The sequence below is a fragment of the Mastacembelus armatus genome, chromosome 17 (assembly GCF_900324485.2).
Source record: "Mastacembelus armatus chromosome 17, fMasArm1.2, whole genome shotgun sequence".
Classification (NCBI taxonomy): Eukaryota; Metazoa; Chordata; class Actinopteri; order Synbranchiformes; family Mastacembelidae; genus Mastacembelus; species Mastacembelus armatus.
This window is the reverse complement of record NC_046649.1, coordinates 11,645,211-11,671,753: the sequence shown is the minus strand read 5'-3', so window position 1 is coordinate 11,671,753 and position 26,543 is coordinate 11,645,211. Positions and strand designations below refer to the sequence as shown.

General features: G+C 39.5%; 1 protein-coding gene across 7 annotated transcripts; it reads left to right on the top strand.

Moving 5' to 3' along the window:
- Window positions 1-3,205: 3,205 nt before the first annotated feature.
- Window positions 3,206-26,536, top strand: tcf3a (transcription factor 3a). Of its 7 annotated transcripts, XM_026312928.2 has the most exons (21): window positions 3,207-3,589; window positions 3,686-3,727; window positions 6,555-6,651; window positions 7,073-7,145; window positions 12,126-12,199; window positions 13,387-13,462; window positions 14,062-14,105; window positions 14,295-14,430; window positions 14,828-14,877; window positions 16,183-16,279; window positions 16,605-16,741; window positions 16,878-17,028; window positions 17,166-17,224; window positions 17,349-17,427; window positions 19,222-19,298; window positions 19,434-19,607; window positions 19,756-19,867; window positions 19,950-20,082; window positions 23,096-23,337; window positions 23,748-23,894; window positions 24,010-26,536. In XM_026312928.2, exons 3-20 carry the CDS (start codon window positions 6,598-6,600, stop codon window positions 23,885-23,887), a joined length of 1,908 nt encoding a protein of 635 aa, XP_026168713.1. In that variant the 5' UTR covers window positions 3,207-3,589; window positions 3,686-3,727; window positions 6,555-6,597; the 3' UTR covers window positions 23,888-23,894; window positions 24,010-26,536. The 7 variants fall into 7 exon arrangements, with proteins under 7 accessions (XP_026168716.1, XP_026168713.1, XP_026168718.1 ...); XM_026312931.2 differs by having other exon boundaries at window positions 3,206-3,727; window positions 14,065-14,105; XM_026312933.2 differs by lacking the exon at window positions 6,555-6,651 and having other exon boundaries at window positions 3,208-3,589.
- The last annotated feature ends 7 nt before the right edge of the window (window positions 26,537-26,543 follow it).

Genomic DNA, 26,543 nt, shown 5'->3' with positions numbered 1-26,543 from the left:
TTTTGCAACTAATATAGAGAGAAAGTAAGGGCAGTGAACTAAAGCACTGCGTAAATACATTAGTCCTCTATCTGAATTACAAGCACAATGATTCTAGGGTTTGGCTAATGTCTGGAGAGATAATGAAATGTCTCTGCTTGAATGTTTGTCAACTTCCATCCGACTGTGTGGGGCCTTGAGCTTTGGGAAAGACAGTGTTGCAGTATGCAGGGTGGCTAAGTCTGAGCAATGTTGATGGGAGGGGATGTACTGCAGCAGAAAAACAGCAAAGTCTGCAGTCATTAATATGCAAATATGCAAATGAGAGGGTAATTAAGATTGGGCATTTGTCAGTGGCTCTTTGATTGCTAATGAATTCCAATCTGCAGAAAAGGGGGAGGGTATGATGAGCTAAAAATGAAGAAAAAGAACAGCATGGTATTGTGCTTTTTCTTGCCCAAAGCACAAGGAAAATAAAGTGAGGGAAGGCTTTACAGAGTGTGGAGGTCTGATTGAAAAGAAAAAATAGTGCTTTGATTATCCTCAAAATACTGAACATTGTTGCTTTTAAACTCGTCAAATACAAACAGTATGGCATCACCCATCCAAACATGATAAAAAAAAATCTCAGGTATGAAAACACACAAAATGAGTTTAATAGTAACATATTTTTTCAGCACGAACAAAAGCATAAGCAAAAAGGAGGCGGAAATGGGGCTACGAGTTTGTGCCAAGACAATTAACCATGCACACCGTTGCTGAGCATTCAGCACGGCAGGCTAGAGCCACCGCAGGAAGGTGGAAAGATTTCTGCTCATTAAGAGTGATGTGGCTGACCCCTGTTGAGAGAGATGCTCAGGTATCTTGGCGGGTGGTGTGCAGTGGCAGCATGTTGCGTGTCACAAACAGCACTATTTTCTTTTTTTTTTTTTTAGCAAACGGGCTACAGTTCACACACGAGCAAACACTGTTGTTATTGCTCTTTCAGTGGTCCCTTGATACTTGTACATCTTCCTCCTTGGCATGTGAAATGAGAACACGTATATATATATGTAATACAAACAAATTAAATGTAAAAAAAAAATGGGGCCAAACAGCTGCTCCTGTCACCTTTTAGCATAATGACCGAACACTGGAGACAAAGATATACCTGACTGTGATGCCCAGCAAAATATACGATACATACTGGGTTGAGTCTTGTTGGGAAAGCACACTACTGCATTGTTAACTGAATCCAGGTAGCAGTGTGATTTTTATGCTGAATGCATTCCCTTATACTTAAGTCAGGATTGCAAGTACACACACTTAAACTAATATAGAGTGTTTGGACTGGGGTATTAGCAGCTGATCCCAGTTCTGCTCTGTTTGGTGTGTGACGAGCAGTGGAGTGCACAAGTGCGTTTGTGTGTGTGTGTGTGAGAAAGAGTGAGAGGGGGCTGTATTTTTCACAGGAAACAGGAAACCAGCAGTCATAACAGGATGCCCCAGGTTTTCATACTGTACCTGATGCGTGGGTGGCTGCATGGGGGTAACCCATTTACAAAGGTTTTATACTTGTCTAGAAGCTGAAGACAGAGCCCAGGAAAGACTGGGTGGAGACGAGGGTGCACACTTTGGGGTTAGGAAAATGGAGTTCCACTCTAAATATAGCTTTTTTTGTGTCTTGAGCCTTACCATGCAACCTTGATGTTGTTTTACCCTTATGCTGTTTGTCCTACTTTTTAAAAGGCAACAAACCAAAAAATGTTTGATGTTTCATGTCGAACAGTGATATGATCACTTCCATGACAAACATATGCACCATTCTTCCCCAGGTGTACTGTAGGAACTTCACAAGTGAATCTGTGACACAAGACCGGGTTTGTCATAATGAGGTTGATGTGCTCAAACTGGCTGAATGCTCCTTACCCTGTTGCAAAAAATACGTAGGGCAGAGCATACTTTGACAGCCTGATTCATTTAACTGCATCTGTCACCAACAATGCAATCCAAAGCATGCACTGCCTGTTTCTTTATCTGCAATATACTTTTTAAACATTTATTTATTTCTCCGGATAGCATGATAACCAGTCTTTAACCCCACAGTTAATGGCATACAGGTGTGAGATGCATGTGTGCAGTGCATGCTGAGCATGTGTGTGTGTGCATGTGTGTGTATGTGTGCTTGTGAACCGCAAAGTGGATGGCTGAGTTTTCTCGTAAAGGCCAGCACAGATGTTATTTAGGTTGTTTCCCCTCAAACCATTTGAGGTTTTCTATAGAAAGTCTCAAAAACAAACACTGACATTAACTGCAGCCATGTTTACACAACCACCAACATACAACACATGAAACAGCACTGAGGCCAAGTTTTTGAGCTAGATGCTGGCTCATGTTGTAAACTCAGTCTTTTCGTTCCAGTTTATGAGAAGGAAGTAGCTCCACTGTAACTCTGCCCACTCTAACACTCAGCATACCAGTGCATGTTGCCCCCCAACCTCAAACTCTGAGCTAAAACTATTGAACAAATTTTAAATATGTGATGAGAAAGTATTTAAAAGATTCCAGTAGGCTACATATGCTGTAATTGCATGTTTTTTTCTCATCAAACAGGACTAAACAAAAACCACTGAGCCTAAAGGGTACTGCATGATAATAAATAAATGATAATTATGATAATAATTATTTCAAGAGTGCGAATATTATTATTGTCACAGGTCAGTGAAGCTACTTTAATCACAGGGATGTGTTTATAACATTTTCAACTGAACGCAAAACTTAAACTATAACAACAATTGAATTGTAAAAATATTATGATAACTGATGAATTAATATTGCACGATTGAAGATATTATCATATATAGGGCACTGTGATGCGTGTAATTTTCTAGGCATTAATTCAGAGCAAGATCACCCAATACCCTAATATTTTTGACCATGAGCTCAAACAACATGACCAGTTATAACCCACTTAAACCTTCTCACAATGTTACCTATATTTTTATAACTGAGGATGGTGAACTCCTCTCTTTTTGAGACACATATGGACGTCTTGTCGAGAACAAAATTAAAACGCCAGCAACCCATGGACACAATGAGCCGGCCCTAGAGGTTGATGGTGAAATATATTTGGATGTCCCACCTGTCAATCAAATGTTTGTCGCATCCAATTGGTCCTCCCTCCGTTATTATCATTCCATCTTCTACTGGTCTGCTCTGCTGGGCTGTCTGCTGTCCTCGTCCGCCAGTCGATATAGATCCCCGCGAATTGGTACTCCGATCATTTTCTGTCTCGTTCGCAGCCACAAAACAGTGACATCTTGAAGTGTTTAACATATCCGCTACTTCGATACAAAGACTGACGAAACACGATTCGTTTGGTTACTTCGTTTTAGTTGAAATTGGACACCACTGATGTTTAAGCGTCCATGTCCTCCCGTAGGCTGTGCTGCGGAGTGATACTCCGTTGGAACCGACAATGTGGAGGCTGTTAAAATGTCTACTTGGAAAATGAAATGATTACAATTTCGCCTACATTAAGGCAAGCCAGTGACACTGGAGTTATGGTTCGTGTTGGAGAGGTGTTTTCAGTTTCGTGACGAAGACAACAACCAGACGAGGCGCCCGAGGAGTGGGTCATATTGTCTTTCCTCATCTTCATCAAGCCCACGGTTCGGACCACGGGGGAAGGATACTATCCCTAACTTTGTTTTTCTCTCTACTCCAGACGTTCATTTCTCCCCGTTGGATGCCACACTATTAAATCCAGGTAAACATTGGGGATTAATACACATTCATAACCAGCTTATGCATGCCAAACTGAAGTTGTCTGTCACGTTGTTAATGGAGTAATAATCAAGTTTTAAGCGCATCGCTCAAGTTGGAGTCACAGCCGGGGAAAGCGGGGTCTTGGATTTTTGTCCCTTTGGCCTGGGCGAGCTGGCAGCGCTATTACTGAGTGTTTAGCTGCTTGTTTGTGGTGGAAAACACTTCTTTGTTCATTTCAATGGGCTATAACGTTAGCGCACATTAGCATATTACCAGACCGAGGTAGCCCCCTGGGATTTAGCTGGTTATGTCGGGTTTCTAGACTCAAAATGCATGAACGTTAGTAATCGTTAGCCGTTAACGTTAGCGACGTTGATTTGTTTGTAACGCTCCTGCTAAAATGACTGTCTTTTTCCACCTGTTATCGAGATTTAACCAAGCCACTGTAATCACGTATAAACCTCTGTACCAGTTGTGCAATTAAAATCAAACCCTAGCTAGGTAGACGTTCAACTTTCAGGGGTATTATTTTTACCCCCCTCCACCTTTGCCAACAACAAACCACCATTTGTAACAAGCACCAATACAACTAAGTCTTTATTTTCTCAGTCCGGCACTACTAGAAATACAAATTTGGCTGTGTCTCCGAATAAACGTTGTAATTTTTTCGTATTTTGCCGTGTTTGCACCACTCAACTGAAACTTTGGTGTGCCCGAGTCTTTGTGTTAGTCGGTGTCTCATTCTCCTGCTCGACGTGAGGGCAGGCAACAGGTTTTTAGTTAGTCCTTTAAAACGTCCCGCAGGATTTTAACCTACCGATGAGCCACGATAACACAGGCTGTTGATAGCAGGCTGTCTTCTATTAGACGCCAGGTATGAGGTGTTGTATAGCTATTTGTGCCTTTAAACTTTTCTCCAAATGGGCAGACCGTAGGTGGGGGTGCTCAAGACAAGCGTATGCAACTTCCATTTGTTAGGAGGGGCTAACAGTTAAAACACTGTTCCCCCATTTTGACCTCAGCTCACGGAGAGATAGAGATTGCTAGATTATTTAGAGTCAAAATATGGTGTTTTTTCGCAGATAATAACACATTTTTCATCTCTAGTCTGTCTTTGATTGTGATATTAATAGCACAATTTACACTGCTTTTCCGTGAGAACTAATATAGTGGTTGCATCCATTCATGCTATCGGATACATTTATTTCGTTTTATGGGTTGTCGCTGATCACTTGTGGTGTTATTTTTGTGACCTGAAATCATGAGTTAAAGCATCTCAGTGACATCTCACAAATATGCTGTCATGATTCAGAAAAATCTAGAGCCCCAGCCTAGTTATTTTGCATGCTTAATGTAATGTTTGTTATTCTAGCTTTTTGTTCCATTTTTTTCATCACTGAAACAACTGCATGTGCATATAAAACAAAGCAATGTGCAGTATAGTAAAAAAAAAAGGTCTCAATCCAATAGATGATACAAATTTTGAGTTGATCATAATGGTCATAATAAATGAATCGTTCAGTCATTTTTGTACTTATAGTTTTTAGTGGCAGTGATTTCTGTACCCAGTGTTTTGTTTTTGAAATACAGTTTTCCATCTGGTTATTTTCTGCATTACAAAATTTGATGCACCAGAAATTCTGACATTTCTGGTAAGAGATGTATTGGAAAAACATTCTTGGTTCAATACAGGCTGATCTTACAGCACATTACCCGTTTGAGAACCTGGTATGTTGTGTCGTCTTAAGTTTTTGAAAGGAGCTCTGAGACCAGGTTGGTTTTAGAGGTAGAGGAAGCAGCCTGAGCTAAGGGCCTGACTAACAACGAGCACAGTGTGGCCTGTGGCTGAACCATGGACACCCATGTTAGATGTGGGCTACCAAGGAACCTTTCATTACTTGGTCATTACTCTGATGGTCTCAGGCGAGGATGTGGTACTTGAATGGTAATTTCATTTTATGATGTGGGCATTAGTGACTCATGTTTAACTGTGCCTTCGGTAGAAAGATTACCTGAGCCTGCATAACGCTCCCTGAAAAGCTGACTGAGTGGGGTTATAGGTTATGCGCAGTATGTTGATCTTCCCAACATGTTGTTTACTCGACTCTTCTCCCAGTTAGGCTGAGTGATTTTGATTTGCCATCTGCTTGAATTACCATCTTGTGTGTAGAGCTGTGAAATATCAATATTAGATTGTCATTGTAAGTCTAGATATTATCTGGGATTGTGTGACCACTTCCTGGTCATAAAACACGTTTTTTCTGCAATTTTTTTAACAATCTTGGCATTGCTTCCATAATTTTGGTGAGTGTTCCTATTGGGTATGATGATATTTTACTAAAATGAATATGTTCAGTCAGACTAATTTAATACCTTGGTCTGACTGCCTCTGTGATTACCCTATGTGGATTTTGTTGCAAAGCTGTGTCAGTGTTATTGAGACCATACACCTAAGCAGTTGCTTTGAACAGTTGCTAACAGTGCTGAATACATATATATAAAGATTTGTACCCAATTTGTAAAATGTTGCCTAACAGTTAAGCGATAAGCTTTCTTGGACTCTAATTACACTGGATCAATCTAAGTGGCATGAACACTTCATATATCTCTGTTTGGTTTTGGATCATATCACCAGCTTTACTGTGATTAGATGCAGTAGAAAGTACCAGTACTCATATCCACAGTGTAGTCACATTATCAGAATGGAAACTCTTACCCAAATTTGGGAGTATAAGGCTCCTCTGCTATGTACCGTTTGCTGATCAGAATAGGTAACCATCTTACAAAGTGACAAAACATACTCATATTCTCCTTACCTCTGCTTGTAGTTGCTTGCTGAGACTGAAAGGGCCAAGTGAACAGCAGCAGAGAATGGCTGCAGTGGAAACAGACAAGGAGCTCAGCGACTTGCTGGATTTTAGTGCGGTAAGATCTATTTGAAGATTGCTTGAATTTGTTGAGTATGCATCCTATAGAGTTCACTATGTGCTCACAGAATGACACATTACTTTAACTTTCATAGTAAGTGTTGTTGTCAGGTAGGTTGAAATGCGAATAAATAGCAAGGTATCTAAGAATGGGGCAGTGGGCCAGAGTTTGATGGATTGCAATGTGTGCATCAACCGTTGTTGTTGTGATACTGAAATTAAAGTATTCACTCAGTCAGAGCTGGAATGCATAGTCTGCATCCTGCCTATTGTAGCAGTTGGCTACATAGGATAGGGTACAGGGTAGGTTAGTTTGGAAAAACCACCTAATCAGCGTTTGCAAAAGTGAAGAGGAAACTCAGCAAAGTCTTAGATGGATTTAAACTAGCTTACTTACAGTTTAATTCCTCTCTTTTCAGATGTTTGAACCTCCAGTTTCAAATGGCAAGAACCGGCCGACTACTCTCGCCAGCAGTCAGTTTGGAGGCTCAGGTAAGGCAAAAAAAACCAAAAACTTTTTAGATGTTTAGATGTCTGTATAAGCTTAACAACCATTAAAGCTTTTAACAACTTATCTTACACATTTTCTTCATAATTTCTTTCTGCCTTTCTTTTAGTTTTTCTTTGTGTCCTTGACTTTCTATTTCTAATACTGTTACTGGTTTGTAATCCAACTTACTACATCTCCTGACAGTAAAACATGCCAGCGATGGCTGTCCTCCAGTCTCTACCTCATATCACCTATTTGTGTTTTGAATGTTAATAAAAAAGGAAACTCTTCCTATACTCTTTGAATTGCATTTCAGATCGCAGATTATTGGAGGGAATCTCAGAAAGCATTTCCAGCTTATTTGATGTTATGTTGATCAAGTGTCATGTCCTCCACACTTCCTCATCCTCGCCTTGCAGGTGTCCCTTCCCTCACCTTCTTAGCTGTTGCTATTCAATCACTTAAGGACAAAGGCATGGGGTGGGGGTTGATGGGAACAGCCCAATTAATCTCCTCTGCTTACACTGTGAAAAAAGTGTGCTCCCTTGTCCTGTAATACAGCACCCTACTTTTCTCTTCACATAACTCTTTTTCACCTAAAACTAGTATCCATCGTCATCAGCCCAGGCCTTACAGTCGGTTGTAAGACATGCATGCAGTGTACCTATAGACAAAGGGTTTCAAACATACTCATAATCAACTTATTTCCTTAATTTTATGGCATTTCTCAGTGATTTCCTATTGCTTTCATACACCATATTTAATCAGATATTTTTACACCTTTTTATCTTGCTTCCTACTGTAGCAGATCCATTTGATTTACACACACCTTTCTCTGTCAGCCTCTCTGTTACCTGTAGAAGTGCAGTCGCTCTCTCGGGTGGCAATAGAAATGAAACAGGATATTGAAGAAAAGATAAAAAGGTAAGGCAAGCGTTGATAGAGTGGAGTATAGGGGCTCTATTTCTTCTATTCACTTGAGGGCCACTTACATGTTCTTTTGTCAAGGTAAGGTGTGTGCTTACCAAAGAGACATGTAGATGTTAGCTATCCAGTGGCTGCTATCATTGTCACCTCTACCTTAAAATTGTACTCCAACCAAAACATATCCTGTAAGGATCAAACCTTTACCCTTGTTAGCTGTAAAATAAATATGGTTTTCTCCTTTACAAAGAACAGCTGCAGATTTATAGCAAAAATACAAGGAATCGTCTGTAACCTCTGAGATCCACTTCTTTTTCTTTGTCCATCCATACCTTGGTTATGTGCTCAGTGTATTTAGTGATTTAGTATAAAGAGATGTTTCGTGGAACATATAGATTGTCATTGGAGAAGTAGATTAAGATGCCAGAGTGGTATGTTTTTTTATATTTTTTCTTAGTTTGATGTGAGAAACTCATTAATTCACTGTATTATATTGGATCTTTTGGGTGAAGGATCACTTTAAGGAATAGTGTGCTTGTTTTTTGTTGGCTTTTTTTCCAGAGCGAGATGATGAGATACATACCACTCTCATCTTTGTCTGTTAACCACAACCTGGGGCTGGGAGGAAGTTAGCTTAGTCTCGCGTCAAGGCTGGAAGTAGAGGGAGACATCTAGATAGTCTCTTTTAAAAAGTTTACAAATACACCTACGACAGGTCTAAACCTCTAACAACCAATAACAAATTATAACAAATTTGATTACTGTGTAAACAGAATTGTAAAAATGAACTTTGGCTTTAGGAGAAGTTACATGTTGTACCTCTTCTTTTGGTGAACAACAGCTGGACACACTGAGGTCTGAAATATTGGTATCACAGTGATGATGCAAAGATTTGGTACCGTCAACTCTGTTTAGAGACTGCAAAGACTGCAAAGAGTAATGCTGCACAGGAACCCTGTTTGGCTTGATAATATATTGTTTTATAAGAAATGGCATGTAACTCCCTATTCCTTTATTGTTTTCAGCATTATTGCCATGTATTAATGTGGCTAAAGGAATCATTTCAGAGAGGAATGCACCACCCTGTGGAATTTCTGCCTCTCCATATGTTGCACAGTTGTGAATTCCTGTCTTGTCCTGGGTGATTTAACTTTTAATCATATGATTTTTACCCTTCACTGATGATAATGTATCTGCTTCTATCTTTTGTGCCTGTTCAGTCCCTTTCACTAGTCAGTTAAAGTAATTTTCAGTGCACTTTCAGTTTTTTGGTCTCTGGAAACCGAGAATTCTAAAAAGTATTTTTAAACTTTGGTATGGGTTGAAATGCAGAAGGGGAGAACTTTCAAATTTGCATGAAATGTCCCATGTTTCAACACAGATGTGTTGGTGATTCACAGAAACAGAAAGATGTTAAAGTTTAGAACTGCTCTTTAAAATGTGAATTCTTAGCACACATTGCTGTAAAATGTATGTAATTCAGTATAGCATAAGAATAAAGCGTTTCAAATGTACTCTAAGCTGTATAAGTGGGTTATGGCACACTGTTGTATTTGAGAAGTCCCCAGTGACTCACAGGTTAAAACAGCCAGGCCTGTGTTATTGTACATTGTTCAGCATTTCATTAACGGTGTTCACTCTCCTGAGATTTGATCTGACATCATGCTTTTTGTCTGTGTGAGTCACTTTGTGAAGGGAAGGAAGAAGGTGTGTAGACAAAACGGCATACTCATTTATAGGTGCCTGGGGCAGTGTTCCTGTAAAAACGAAGACATGTCTGCAAGTTTGGTCAACGTATGTGCTGGAGCTTTGCTCATGAAGCCGATGACTCAAGCTGGCTGTCTGTTTCCAGCACTTCTTCCTGTGTAATTATAGACTAGCCATTCTTAAAGGGGCGTTGCATGCTGGGAGGAGAAGTGCATTGGGGTTCACCAGAGAATTTGTCTGATGTTACTCACCCTTTTCTTCATTTTTCTTTCTCTAGTCCTGGTAGTCTGTCTGATTGCTGCACTACTCATGGTTTTCTCATAGTTTTGATGGTGCTATAATTTGTTCTGTAAATTGTATGTTTTAAAATGTGATTGAATTTCATACCTCTCAAGAATTCACATTTATAAATCATGTGTAAGTGTGCTCTCTCCTCAAGCAATCCGATTTTCTCCACACAAAATATAGACTGTACACAGGTAAAGATGATGGAAACATAAAATGTAACAGGTCAGGATGAAGCAGCGTGGTGAACGAACTCATTACAGAATATCAGCTTCAGGAGGAAAACAATGATAGCATAATTAAGCTTAATCAAGATAACCCTGTTAGAGATATTAAGAAAGAGGACGCAAATCCAGCTAATGCCATTTCTGAGAGTGCCTTATACTAATACTGGTAGAAGGGTCAAACGGGGCAATTCCACAAATAAATTCCATAAATTTCTATTTTGTTTTATTCATCTGCTTATCATCAGATTGAAGAAGCCACTTGAATGAGTGGTGAAACGTTTCAACTCAACAAGGAGCCCAGTTACCATGACTCATCATTTGTCCACTATTCCATGTTTCTCAATGGGTTATACAATTCCTATAAGTATAGCTTTACATTAATCCTCCCATTAGTTTCTCCACACCACTGATGTAATTAAATGTTGCATTACATGCATAACATCTATTAACCCTACAAAACCTGCCTGCAGAAAGATATTCTTATACAAGAATAACCAAGTTAGTGATATACATACCCTGCTATTTGTAGACTTGATGGTGACGTTTGTTTTTTCTAGTACCTTACAATCAGTGCTTCCAAAGAGGGTAAAAAATACCACATGTTCATGTCTTACTAATTAGCCAGCTCTGATATGCTACATGGTTCTGAATACATGGTAATAATGTAGGTATGTGGCTGTAATAGAGACAGAAGGCTCACTTCTCTGTAGACTTACATTTTATTAGACAATATTGATGCTGTAGCTGGTTCATTTAATTTTGGCCTACACACTAAGTGAATTAGCATCATTAACATATACAGTATGCATTTTTTTTCTTTATGTTTCGGTTACTTGTTAAAAAACTACATGGAAGCCACAAAATGTAAGTCATGAACACAAAACACTGATTTGGAGCCTTTTCTTGTTTGGAGCTTAGGAACTGATGATTTAGAGCAGAAACGAATGTTTCACGCATTTTCTTTATCATCTTTGAGTGACATGGAGAGTGACAGTCAGCCATAGAGAGGGAACAAGACATCGTCTCCTTCATCTCTAATTCTGTTGGTGTTGTGTGTATACATCACAGTTGTCACGGCAATCCAGCAGATCTCAGCGCTGTGGACCCATCATTCTGTTCTGCTGCTGATCCTGTCATGATTCTAACCCGCCTCTACCCCCCTCCCCTCTCCCCTCTCCGCTTTTTAATTAGACAACAAAACAAAAAATATGAATATTCATAGAGCCGAGCTTCATTAATATGCACAATTATGCAAATCAGCACGCAATTAAGCTTCAGCTTTCCCCTAGAGATGCTGTGTTGCAGTATGAGAGGAGATTGAGAGAAAGGGGATGGACAGGAATTTCTGCTTCACCAGTCTTTGAAATCCCTCTTTTCAAATACATTCACCTCTCTGCAAACGGGAGTTCTCTGGGATTAATGTGTGTCACATATGTAAGATTGAGACCTTACTACTGTGTTCAGGCGAAGGTGTAGGCCAAATATGAGAGAATAGATGGGCGATGAATGTCTGTTGCCATGGAAAATGTAAAGGAGTAGAGTGGGAGAATAAGAATGTCGAGGATGATTCTGGAAGCCTCATACTGGGTGTTAATTATTCAAACTTCCTACAGCTCATATCCACACTATGTGACAGTGCTGTCACTATGCTGTCTCTGTGAACTGTGAAGTTTTTCAATGAATGATACTTTGAGAAGTCCAAAAAACCTCTGTCAAAGCAGGTCATTGTGCTCCAAAGTCAGACCCTGTTTTTCAAAGCTAAAGTGAAAAATCTTAATTAAAAGTGTGTCTGCAGTTTTGTTCTGCTTTGTAGGCCTAACCCAGTTCTTTGTCTTCCAGGTATAGATGAGAGGAGTGGGTCCAGTCCCTGGGGGGCAGGAGAACAGAACAGTCCATCTTTCAACCAGGGAAGGGTACGGTTTATCCTCACTAGCTATATTAAACCCCGCCATGTCATGCTAATAAGCTAGAGCAAAACACAACAAAAGTGTATGGTATGTAATGTGTACCCCATGAACACTCAAAGAGTTTATGACATGGAATGATGAAATGTTCAACCTGCATTTGACCACTGATCCAACTCCAGTCTAATTATAGGTAAATACCAAGTTGTCTTACTCATTAATCTTAATATATCTTGTACATTTTTGGTTTGTTACTTCTGCTTAACTCAATAGCCTTAATGCTATAATTAAATGCTTAAATATATCAAACAGGTTTGCAGTTGTTGGAGTAGCCCAAATTACATCTGCTAGGAGTTTAGAAAGATGAACGGCTTATCTGTAACCTGCTCATATTACCAGATATTATCATCATAACATTAGTGCACATATAAGGCCAAACCAGAGCAGAATTCTCAGTTGACTGGAAAGAAGGGGCATCGTGGTAACTTGGGAAGAACAGACATTAGGAAAGATGATGTAATAAAAAAGACAGACAAAACAGAATGGAAATATTGATGTTTATTCCATTTTTTTTGGGAATGTTTCAGCCAGTTCATCTGTCCATAGATGAACTAGCATTTCAATGTGTAGCCATTTTTTTGACTCTTTATTAGAGAGGAAGCATGAGTGGCATTAAAGCCCCCCCCCCCAACACCCACCACCACACACGTGTACATCCTTTGCTTCCAAACTGCTGGAATTTGTTTTGAACATTGTAATTTATACACAATTGCAACTTCTTATTGACACTGCCAGAAGCTAACATCTGTATTTTCAGACACACAACACTCTGTGGTCTCTCCTCGTTACTCACCGTTGTATGGGTGTAGCTGAGGGAGATGTATGCCTCGTCATATTTTCTTGTCTTTTCTTTGGAAGTTGTGCTTTGAGTTGGCAAGGAGTCACTCTGTTGTAGCGTAATGTTTAGCTGGGGGTCCTTTCTCGAACTTCTCCATGTTATGCTCAAGCATGCCTCATACCCCCCCAGGGGTCCCGACCCCCACGTTGGTAACCACTGCATTAAAGTAACATCATGTTACCCATTCACTTAAATGCACATTGTCTACTTACATAGTTGTTTTTGTGTGAAAGCAATATTGATAATGCGCTTTATTTAGCTTAGTTAATTTATTTTTACATCTCTTGTCCTTTCTTAGGGCTATGGAGAAGAAGGCCTTTATAGTGATCAAGATAGTATGACCTCTACTTCCATGTTTGGATCAGGTATTGTAGGTAAGAAGGTTTCATTGGAACTAAGCTCATGAAACATGGACACCATAACTCTACTGTTTTCTTTTCAGGGAACTTTAATTATAGGACTTAATGATGGAAGAACATGCTGACTGAAATACATGCATTTATATGAATGAACTCTATGAGTGAACTATAACAATGAGTTGTTTGTTTGCGAGAGCAGCCATTCACAGCTAAATACTAATGTAGTGAACCATATTTATGGTTAGGTGGCGATGGATGAAGGGAGCAGGATAATCAGGGAGGAGGGGTTTGTTCCGAGGGGTTGTGGGGGTATAAAGGGAACCCATGCACAAACAAGGTTCTCCCTTGGGACTGTGAAGGCCTATAGCTCTCCTCTGTTTAACTGACAAGGGAATGGGACAGAGGTTAAGCACAATTGCCCCTGAACCATTTATAATGGGCCAATTTGTTGTTGTTTTGCTGTCCGCAGCTATAAATACTACACATCATTTTATATGTTCACACAGCAGATGGGAGACACCCAAATGGAGAAAGGGAAATTGCTAAATTTAATATCGACACAAAAAAGCCCGATTTTCACAATCATAACCTGATTTTATTTACCGCTCTTCTAGCAGGGAAGGCTGAGCGAGGACCGTACTCATCATTTGCAACACAGGTAAATCAGTCAAAAAGGCATGTGTTGTAATACATTATAATTCCCTCTCTGTTCATGCTGTTTTTGACAAACTGTGTCGCATAGTCCGTTTTCTTTTCTCCTGTTACTGTCAATTTACTTTCATTGTTAATTATTTTGAAAGTCCTGCTATGCCACATGTGCTTGTGCTTTCTTTTCCCCTGTCTGTAGCCTGGCTTTATGCCTGCTGAGATACCTATGCCCAGTCCTGATGCCCTGTCCCCATCTGGCCTGAAGCCCACCTCCCAATTTTACTCCTCCTATGATGGGAGCAACCCTCGCAGGAGGCCCTCACAGGATCCCACTGGTAAGACTGTAAAGGACTGTTTCCATACAGTGCTTGAGTACGCTGTTACAAAAGATAAATCTGCCATCGGAGAATACATTTCAGAAAAAAATGTCTTTGTTCTGATTGTGCATATCATCACTCCTGCAGAGGTTTTAAAGAGTCAGTGAAGGATATCACTTCTTAGTAGGAGAAAGTGCAGTCAATGAGGAAAGCCAATGAATAGCAGACTTGAATATCTTTTGATTATGCATTAATGACACATCACAAAAACAGATGAATAGATTGCTTCAGCAGGACTTCAGAACTAAAGGGGCGTACATGAATGAATCCCTTCATTGGTTGTTGTATATTTACTTTTGCAATAAGATATTTATGTGGGCAAGCATGCTTATGTGATTTCACTCTCTCCGTTCAGAACCGCAGACAAAAAAGATCAGGAAGGTGCCCCCTGGCCTGCCCTCCTCAGTGAGTATTAACATCCAGAAATGGTGCAGCCACATACTGTATCTCAGCCCTTGCAGGCAGTCTGTGGGTGCCCATGTTTTCATGTTTTCTGCCCCTTTTCAGATTCCATTTGGCATCTTCTGCCTCTCCTTGGCATGTAGAGCAGTAGGATAGCTACAGTACAGGATATCCAATTCCTACAGCTGTGTATCTGCTCCACCAATGTTAAAAAAAAGGGGGAAAAAACCACTCATTCACCCCAGTCACTCATTTGCAGCAAGTATTTATAGTGTGTTGTATTTGTAGGCCCTTTACTTTATGGCCACATTTCGTCTGCTCTGCCAAGTATACTGTTTAGATCATTGGAGGGAATTCATACTGGGGTTTGTTGGTTCTTACTCCACCTCAGTTTTTCCCTCCCACATTCTCGCTCTCTCGGCACCCTATTTCCTCCTCTTCTCTGTGTCTTCCTTTTGGACCCACACCCCACCCACCCCCCTTACCCCTCCACCCACACTGCCTCCCTCTCTTCCCCCACCACCACCACCACAAACAACAGCCCTCCCCATTCTCTCTCTCCCTCCCCCATCCCTCTATCCCAGCTGCCAGTAGAGTTGGCTGCCATCCAGGATTTGGCAGATGGTTCAGTAATTAGGAGTGCATCTCTCCGTTCCCTCTTCTCCTCTCCCCTCTTTTTCCTCTCCTTTTTCTCTCTGTTTAATCAAATTACAGAAGAAAACTTCAGTCCATTTGTATTTGAGTTGTTCAGACACAGTTTGATACTTGATTTTTGTCGAGAATAGCCTTGATTGAGAAGGATATGATGTTTAGGACATTGGTGCCTTTATACCCATTATAACATAAACTGAATCCAATTGCAGCTCCCATTATATGGTCACATCTTACTGTGTTAAAGACAGTGAATTATGTGTCTGTAAGCTGTTCTTAGTGTGTTTTTATTTAAAAGGATAATATGTAAAAGCCTGACATGGTGACAGGGCCCTATAAATTCACTGCCAGTGCACATTCGATACACAATTCTCTGTGCTTCAATCTGGAGAAATGTTGCAACAGTCTGTTTATTGAATTTTGTAGTAAAACCAGAAACCAGATTCTACCCTAGGAAGTAACAAATACTTTTGAGAACTGTGTTTAATCACATATTTAATATATTATTATTATTATATTATATATCATTATTATTTTTGAAGGAAAATTTGTTGTCTCTCATATAGTTGTGAACTGTTTTGATTGCAGCAGTGCAGTGTTTTTATAATATGTTTTCAAGTTTAAGTGTTTCACCCCATTTTTCTGTGTCTATTGTAGGTTTATGCATCAGCCTCAGGAGAGGATTTTAACAGGGACAGTGCTGGCTACCCAGCCTCCAAGACAGGAAACCTCTACCCACCTTTCTACATGCAAGGTCAGTTGCTTTCAGAACCTCCACTTGGTCATTGTATTAGTGGAAAAACATTCAGCCTGATCAGTACACTTTTTAAAAAATATTATATATTTATGACTTCTAATATTCTTATGAAAGTCCAGATGAACCTGCTGCAGGTGCTGTAACTGTATGCCAGCAATCACCCTGTGCTGCCTGGGTGCAGAATGGTACTTCACGGTTGAATGAAGTCATCACACTAATGTGACATGTCTCATATGTGGCCTTCATTGTCTTTTCGTCTCCTGTGGTCGGGTATCCCTCACCCTTGTTGTTCCCCCTTCATCCACTGGATGCTCCATGACAGAAGATCTCCACCCACCCTCCAATCCTTGGGGCTCTTCTGGATCGATGGTTCAGCCTAGTTATTCTACCATGCTGGGTAACTCCCCTCACCTGAGCCAGCATGGTCCCTTCACTGCCATTAACCCCCAAGACAGACTGGTGAGCTGTGCACTAACACTTTGGACTTGTTTGTCTATGAAGACATCATGAGGTCTTTGACACTTTTTTACTAATGCATCTATGAGGGCTTCTGTCGGGATGTACATTTAAATTATTGTGTGTCTTTATTTCCAAGAAACGGCAGCCACTGCCCCTCTCTCCACAAAACTACCCCTTACATGGCAGTGAGGTGAATGGGGCTCACCCCGTTGGCTTTCATTCCGGCTCCAGCAGCTTCGGTGTCCCTAGCCACACACCTCCTATTGCTGGCACTGATACCATTATGGGTAAACCTTTAATAACTGCTCTGTATTTATAAAATGTGTTATTAATGATTTCACACAGTGCTGTTACATAGTTAAATTGTTACTGGGCATATGTTCTGATTGAAATTCTTTGTGACCCCCCCCCAAAAAAAATCAAGCCAATCGGGGAGCAATACCTGGGAGTTCAGGTGATGAGATTGGAAAGGCCCTTGCATCTGTAAGTAGAAAAAATGCATACTTATAAGAAAACATTCTCAAATTCTTGTTCTTTATTCTCTGTTTCTGTACTAGGTAGAGTTTATTATGTTTATGAAATTAAAAACAAAAACCTCTGTGTCCAGATCTATCCTTCAGACCCAAACAGTAATGCCTTCCCTCCGTCCCCGTCTACTCCCTCTGGCTCTCCTCAGGCTGTGTCAGGTGAGTGTAGCTGCAGTCATTTTTTCCTGAGGCGTCAAGGTCAGTTGTTCAGTTGTTTTGTTTGTTCCACACAGGGTCTTTCCTGTTGTGTAAGGGGGTGATAAAACCTTTGAAAAGATGCATTGTTTTCATTGTAAGCCTGACTTGTTCATAGTGACAATGTAGCTCCATCTATCAGGTTAAAATGTAAACATAAAACAACATATGTACAGTGTGAGTGTTAATTGACATATATATGCTTGTGTTTACCAACAAATGTGGGCTTAGTGCAGTTTAGAATTACCTCTGATAAGTCTAATTGGTTTATACAATTTCAATAATGCAGTTTTTCATGTGCTGGGACTAAATGTCTCACCAAAATCTTTCCAGATTCAAAGGGTTCTTGTGTTGGTGCTATATGAGTATTTTTCTATCCATATTTTTTAGCCTTTCAGCAACTTTGAAAATAGCAGAAAATTGTATTCTTCTCTGTACACAGTGTAAATGTAACTTCTACCCTAAATTTCATGTGAGCTTTCAAAAGCACACACACCACCCAAATATAACTTATGAGAGAGGAAGGGAAAATACATAAAAAATAAAGTGGGTGGGTCACTTCCCTCTTTCTCTCAGTACACACATCAATATTGCTTGTTGTGCAAGATTGGAGGGAAAAAAGCTTGATAGACCAAATAAGAAAACTTATCTGTTTGAAATATTCAGAAATATTGGATTTGATTCATACTACATATAGCAAAGAATATAAATTATAATTTTATATCTTCATCTTTTGCATAATTACTCTTCTGTCAAGTGTTGTATGTTCATAATGTTCACTACATAAAATCAGTTCAGTGTTAAGAAATTATATTAGCAAAAATCCAGAAATGAATGTGGATATTACTTTTGCATTATGTTAGTATCAGTTTATCCATAAAATGTGGATGTATCTGAATAAAATTTGATCTAACTTATTCAAACTGCAGCACAAATGGTTGTTTAGGACTGACATTACACCAGGCTCACCTTTACAAACAGTTTGCCTGATAATTGTATCAAATGTAGGCAATGAAATAGGCACTCTGTATTATTGTTTGTGAGAATGTGAAAAACTTAATGTCCTTTGAAAAGAAGTTTTTCTACTAATCTCCACACTGACAAAAAGATTTTTTTCTAAATTATGTATGAAGCTAAGTTATACATTCTGCATATAGCCTGAAGGGCTTTCTGTGGATGGTAGGAAATGCAAATTCATTACTTTCTGTTTGCTACTAGCCAAATGACTTGCTTTGAAATGGAAAGACATTCAGAGCCTGAGTCCAAAACTATCAAGTTGTTGTTCAGTCTAGCACTAGAAAATCTGACTTACATAGCAAAATGGACTTCTATAAAATTTGGGCACTCCTTCCATAGTTCATGGCAGAGCTGCTGGAGTAGCTGAAAATAGAGCTGACTTGATTGTTAGATGTTCTTTGACTAGAGAGCCAAAACAGTATTAGAACTATATAGTCAAGACTCCTGATGTTTAAAAGGTTTTCCTTTTAAGGTGTAGTATTTAATCATGCTATATTATTTTATGCCATTTTATTTTATTGTGTTGTGTAGAGAGTGAGTGTGTAATTTATATTATATAATTTAGAATTTGGTTTGAATTATTTATTTTTATTTTGTTTTAGTAAATATTAAATGAAGAATCTTGTGTTATGGGAGAGAAGGGAGATTTTGTTGGGGGGGGGGGGTGTTAAATATTTGTTGTCATTTCTTAAAATCAATAAATATATCATTAACAAAAAACTTGATTGTCATTTTCTCTAGGCTCTGCATCCCAGTGGACTCGGTCCACTGGCCAGGCCACACCTTCACCTAACTTTGATGGTGGAATTCAGTCCATCGTGAGTCAATGTCCACCACTATTTTTTCCATCTTAGTAATGGAAAATATTTTTAAAGGATATTACAGATCTGAATACAGATAAATTCATGTGTTACCTTCTGCGTTTTCATTGTTCATTGTTTTTTATTCTATAGTCAAGTAAAATGGAGGACCGTCTGGATGAAGCCATCAATGTTCTGCAGCGTCATGCCAGTGGGCAAGGAGGGCCAGGAATGGCTGAAATCCACAGTTTGCTGTCCTCTAGCTTAGGGTTACCTGCAGGTTTCAACAGTGCAGCACTTGGACTGACCAGTCGCCTACCTGGACTGGTGAGATTAATAAATGGTAGCATAAGGAGTACGATCCACAAATGAGTGAATGAAGTTTGATATTTTAAAGTAAAGTTGACGTGAAATGGCATCATATGTTAAAAATTCAACAAGATAATTGAAAAACTTTTTCATTTTGTTCTTCAAGGTATCCAGTCATCATGATGACTCTGTTAGTCTGCCCTCTAGTGGAGGACTTTTGCACAGTCACCACGGCCCAACATCTGGCCAGGCAGGCTCACAGTCTGACAGCTTTACCGGTAAGAATTTCTGTGTGTGTGTGTGTAGGTGTGTTATTAAATGTCTGTGCTCAATACCTTTGTTTCTGAACTCTGTGTGCAGGCCTGCCTGGTAGCCTAAACCGCTCCAGTGGTGCCAGTATCAAACGAGAGAAGCGGGAAGACGATGACAACTGCTCTCTTACTGACAAGTCAGAGGATGAGAAGAAAGACATTAATGCCCATCATCAAACAAGGTGTCTAAAATCTTTTCTTGTTTGTCACATTTCTGCTCTTCTGGCAGTACATGAGATTTAATGGCATATAATCCTGCAGTGGTTCAGGTATAATATGTGCCAGGAAATGGTCTTTTAACATTTCTAAACATGATTATCATCACATATTTCAACAGTTTATGTATTGACACCAGTGTATTAAGGTCAGTAATTTTGGAAGGACCTGTTGTTGTAAATATATTCTTAAAATATCTTCTACCCTATAATCACATTAAGTAGAGCAAGACTTCAGACAATTATGTTAAACACTTTTGTTGTACAATAGGATATTTCATTGGCTTTATTGAGAAAACCAAAACCGGAAACTGAATTGACATTTAAACATTTCAGTATTAGTGGCATTGTAACATTGGATGTACTATTTTAACCTTATATTAACTATATACCAATTTAAAAACTGTATGTTTAAGAATTTATTCTAAACCAGTTAGATTTCTACAGTCCCAGAAACATTTGCTTGAAAAACCAAGTTAATTGTTTTACAGACTCAGCTTACACATATCTTTCAAGTTCCTCTTACCCAGTGAATTTTCCTTTCTTCAATGAAAAGTTTGATTCATTCAGCTAAGCATAATTACATTTTTTTATTCCAGCGCACACGTTTATTAAAATTATGTATGTAAGTATGTAAGTAAGAATGGGCAGCATGGTGGATGAGTGATTAGCACTGTTGCCTCACAGCAAGAAGGTTCCTGGTTTGAAACCCATCAGGGACCTTACTGTGTGGAGTTTGCATGTTCTCCCTGTGCTTGTGTGGGTTTTCTCCAGGTACTCTGGTTTCCTCCCACAGTCCAAAAACATGTATGTCAGGTTGATTGGTGACTCTAAATTGCCCATAGGAGTGAGTGTGAGTGTGTGAGGTTGTTTGTCTCTATGTGGCCCTGTGATGGACTGGTGACCTGTCCAGGGTGTACCCCTGCCTTTCACCCAAAGAGAGCTGGGATAGGCTCCAGCAGATCCCTGTGACCCTGGTTAAGGAATAAGCAGGTATAGAAAATGGATGGATGGATGGATGGATGGATGGTAGATGCCAGTGTCACCTTAACACAGGTTATGTTTTTTTTTTTTTTTTGTTGTTTTTTTTTTTTGTTTTCTTGTACATATCACGTTTTGAAAATTTTAGTTTCTGGAACTCTTTGTTTATCATGCAATTTGATCAAAAAGATCAGATTGTGAGCTATACCCAAACTGTTGTTTCCTTTCCTCCTCATCTGCCTTTGGCTCTGTGCTAGTCTGGATAATGACGATGACGATGAAGATCTGCCAGTGGAAATTAAGGCTGAGCGGGAGAAAGTGCGGAGGTTGGCAAACAACACCCGCGAAAGGCTTCGTGTGCGGGACATCAACGAGGCTTTTAAAGAGCTTGGCCGCATGTGTCAGCTCCATCTGAGCTATGAGAAACCACAGACCAAATTGATCATACTGCAACAGGCCGTTAACATTATACTCAACCTGGAGCAGCAAGTTCGAGGTCAGTGGGTGTCCAGAGAGGAAGGAAGAGGAGGGGAACTTTACAAACACAAGCTCCCACATGGCTTCACTTCCCAGCCCCTGACATGTCCTGTTAGTCATTTAAAATCTTTTTTTTTTTTTAATTACTTAAGATAATTATTTGTACAGAGGTGGATAAATTATACCTGCTTAGTGCTGGTGAATTATTATTGTTATTATTTTACTTTTTGTAGTCCATTAATTAAAGAGGACATGGGATAATGAAGAGAAGCCAAGTGAGGGTTGTTAACACGTGCTCATTCTCCAGTTCATCTTCTAAGGTTTTTGTCCTCTGGTAACACACTCAGGACTGCTGTATGTTTTGATGCACTGTGTTGCCCTTTTTCACAAATGCCCGCCTGTGGAAATGCTTTTATGTCTCTCTGCCTTACCCTTTGACTGGATTAACATCTTTTTGTGTGTTCATTGCCTTTTCCACTGTTGTCTTATTATGCTTTTATTGAACTATGAAGTCATTTTAATTTCATATAATTTTTAGTGTCCATATGATGTCTTTCATATAGCATGGAAGCAGGGATGTCTGTTACCATGTGTATTAGCTTGTCTTCAGCTTTAGTGTGTATCTGTGCTGCATGTCCTGTTCTTTCGAGCATTAACCCTTTAATTTTACCCCCCCTTTTTTGAGACATTTTTTTATTCACTCCCCGTCCTCTTTAATTTTCTTCTACAGATGGCAAAGGTGAGCTCCGCTCACACTCACATAAATACATCGGCTTCTGATGTATTTAACACGATGGCTTCAGTCTCTCCCATTTGCTTCATCTCTGTGACTCGTACTATGTGCTGCACTTGGCAGAGGGTGTTGCTTCCTCTCTCTCTCTTTCTCCCTCCTCATAACTTCTGTCATTTTGCTGGACAGTCACCACATCCCCTCAGCTTCCAGCCTGGACCCCAGTGACCAAAATAAAACAAAAAATTGGTTGGTTAGATCTGAGAACAGGATTTTTAAAAACCTGGTAGATCTGTTCAGTTATTGTATCTTGATATTTAGTTATTTGTTCTTGACTTGAAATTATTTATTGTGCAGCGTGCTCAACGTACTACGCCTAAAATTTGACTTACTGAAAATACATCCATTCATTTTTTTACGGTGTTATGAGTAGACTTTATCATTTGACATCCTGTGAATCTTAGAAAAAATAATAGTTTTCAAATTCCATCCCCCCGTTTGCTCCCCTGCAGCACAGCCCGACTGCTCTGGGATCTTTTTCAGCAATTGAGTTTCATCTCAATTTAAGACCTTGACATTGACATTGTTCTTAGATATAGATCAGAGATAAAATGTTTCCCAGTAACAGATCAAAGATTATGAGGAGGAAAAACATCAGTTGAAAAGCAGTATTATAATGTAGATTTAAACTAGTCTAACTTCAGTTTTACTGTGAACGTCTAGCCTAGGTTCAGTGAGGGTTGTGATTTGGGTTCGTTAACCAGCCCCTCCAACCCCCCATTCTCCTCCCAGCTCCAGCGTTGTCTCGGTGACTGATGAGAACCTAACTGCTGAGGAGAAGGAGCAAAGGGAGCGGGATCGCCGCCTAGCTAACAACGCTAGGGAGAGGGTGCGTGTTCGTGACATTAACGAAGCCTTCAGAGAGCTGGGCAGGATGTGTCAGGTCCACCTGCAGAGTGACAAGGCCCAGACCAAGCTTGTCATCCTGCAACAGGCTGTTCAGGTCATCCTGGGCCTGGAGAAGCAGGTGCGAGGTAGGTCAGCCAAAACAGGAAGGTCTGATCCACATAGACAACCAACCATCCCTTATCACTAAAAATATCAGTCCACCTCTAAGACAGTCACTGCTTAAAATTTTTCTCTCCTGCTGTCTGACACCAACTTTGGCTTTCTATTTGCCTATATCACTTTGGAAAAAGATGAAAGCAAGAGAAACTGAGAGTATTGGAGGAAGTATATCCCTGCTGTTCAGTTAAATGTCTCATCCAACTTTTAATATTCCTGTCTTGATTTTCTCCTTTCGTTTTCTCTCTGCCCTATTGTCTGTGTTTGTTCCAAACTCTGCATTAAGCTCTTAAAGAATTTGTTTAGAAGCACATGATGTGAAAAGATTTTTCTTAACCAGTGTGTTTAATCAACTTGTGTGGCTTTTTTTTTCCCCAAGAGCGTAATTTGAACCCAAAAGCTGCCTGCCTCAAAAGGAGAGAGGAGGAGAAAGTGTCAGGTGTGGACCACCAGATACAACTGGGTGGGGGACACCCTGGTCTAGGAGGAGATGGACACAACCCTGTGAGCCATATGTAATTCTCAGGTAAGCCTTGAGAATCGCTGCGGTGCAATTTGGAATACTTGGAAGATAAAGTAACAAATAATAGCGTGTTTAATGCTTGCTTTGTAGAAAATCATTCATTTTTTTCTCCTTTCAGTTCCTGTTGATTGTACAGCTCTCGGAACTCGTGGCCTTAATCCATAATTGTCATGCATCTCAGTGTGTGTTCATCAACTTCTGGAAAGCACACGCACACACCTCATTACTGACAAAGCAGGTGGCCACATTCCTGATGATGAGTACAACAGTAACAAGCACACTCAGAGAAAGTTTTATTGATCTTTAATGACAATACTTTGAACTGAGGACACTGGTGTGGAGATGGTGAAAACACAAGGATCTTGTTATTATCATGTTTTTGTAAGACATTTTGAAAAAGTTGCTTTACATGTTGGGGAGCAAAACTTGTTTGGATCAAATAACACTTTTGGATCAATTATCATGTGAGCAAAGATAGGCTTTGCATTGTTCGATAATTATTGGCATTCCCACCCGAAAAGGAGGTCTTACATTCTTCACAAGCAAGGACGGACATCATAGTTTGTTAGATTGAACAAAACCTGTTTAAGCATGTCAAAACACCCTTAGTGTCTAGTGTTTGTTTGAAGAAAAATAGCCATCATTAACTTACTTGTGAGAAATCCAGCCACTGACTGGGCAATCAGAGGTGACTCCTCTTTTTTTTATGCTGGTAATTCTGTCGTTATTTTTTCAGTTTCTTGCTTTGTGGAAAAGGTGCCACTGTCATAATCCTGTGACTTCATATGTTGTGGTAATTATTTGCTTCTTTTGAACTGTGGATCTCTGAGTTTTATCTCTTGAAGTCCTGTACATCTGTTATTGTCACTGCCATGCAAGTGGAATGGAAAGACTGCCGGAGAGAGACCCACCACTGATGCAAACACAAGCAAAGACTCTACAAATGCAAGATCCACAGTGATGTTGAATCAAATGCACCCGAACATCCCAAACTTCCCTCTGTGAGGCTGCCGTTGGATTTGAGATTTGAGTAGATTTTGTCCTCACACATTAAACCATCATGAAGTCAGACACTCTCAGCCCTGTCACTCTAATCATTGCAGTGTCACTTCAGTCTGCCCATGTCAAATAATACGTAAAGACGTTGTTACAGTATCGTGGACTGACTTAACACAAGTCTCAGAACAATTTGAATTGTGAATAGAAAGGGATCATGAGTGTTACTGCTACATTTTGACACTGACTGACTTTTGCTTTAGTCGTTGCTCTGTTGAGCAATTTTCCCCCCTTTGAACAATTGCAGAGCTTATTGTGAGGATCTTCCTTCTGTAGAATTGATTTATCATTGTTTTTGTATTTTATTTTTTACTTTGTACAATAGTTATGAGTTTTGTTTTTGTCATTTGGAATGCTCTCTCTTTTTTTGTTTACATTGTGTAAATGTAAGGTGACTCTCATTTTAGATTCCAGGAGCAAAGATGAGTTGTTTTGTGCCAGGTGCTTAGAAATGTTGGAGATGACAAAGTGATCTGGCTGTAACATCACATGTTGCGTGATATTGCCCTTTTTAAAAATGCTTGTTTCAACACAAACCTGTCAGGCCAGTTGTAATTGGATTGCTCCTGTGTTTGTGACAGTTTTTCTTGAAATGAAACAATGTTTTTTTTTCTTCAGTGCACCCTCTGCTCCTCTGCCCGATGTCCAGCTCTAGAATGGAGCTTTGTGTGAGCAAGGGACAGTGGGGGCAGTCTGCACAATCTGCAACATAATTCACTGTTTCATTCTGATATGAAGCATCAAATGAATCAAAAAGGGTGGCCTTAGTCATTTTCCTGACTTTGGGAGTTTTGATAATGGTTACTCACCAGTGCCTGAATTCTTCTCTGCTACATGGTTGATGATGTTGCATTTAGGGATTTATAGGTTGTACTTTTTTATAATATAGATGTATAAAAAACATATATACTTCAGTAACATCTGACAGTGTCTCAGAACATTTAAATAAAAAATTACAGTCATTGACCCAGACACTTCAGTGTCTGTGTCATTAGATGTAATTTGACTAATAACCTGGTCTACAACTTTGATAAGAAATACCTAAAAAATTTCATCTTTTATGTTCCGATTGTGTTAAATATCATTTTGTCTTTGACTGGCATGTGCATTGATATGTATGTACAGCTGTATGATATGTCCTTATCAGCTTTATCAGTGTAAGTTGATACTGATATGTAACAGTATTTGTTTTACTTCTGTCTTTTTGTTACAAGTTTCGCTCCATGGATTAGCCCCAAACATATGTATTTTTTATCAGTTACTCTAGCCTTTCTGCAGATAAACATGCTGTTGTAGTGACATTGAAAATTGCTACTTAAGAATTTTATTTCTTTACATGAAAGATATGTCTACAGTATCCACGTGTCAAAACAGTACCTGTTAACCTTCAAGAACAAACCCTTTGTCCTCCACAACACATGACCTGCTATAGATCTTTCTGTCTTCATTCATGTTTGGGGACAACATCTATGTAGGCTATGTCCTCAAAGTGCCTCCAGTTTCCTATTTTTTATACATAAAGTAGATATTGAGAACTGTTTTGTATATAACAGTAATGTAGCAATAAATGTGCCATTTTTAATAACAAACCCATTT

Coding starts and splice junctions, on each gene's coding strand:
- tcf3a (XM_026312928.2), top strand. CDS start 6,598: ATGGCTGCAGTGGAAACAGACAAGGAGCTCAGCGACTTGCTGGATTTT. Junction 16,742..16,877: donor TTAACCCCCAAGACAGACTG/GTGAGCTGTGCA, acceptor TTTATTTCCAAG/AAACGGCAGCCACTGCCCCT. Junction 23,338..23,747: donor CCTGGAGAAGCAGGTGCGAG/GTAGGTCAGCCA, acceptor TTTTTCCCCAAG/AGCGTAATTTGAACCCAAAA.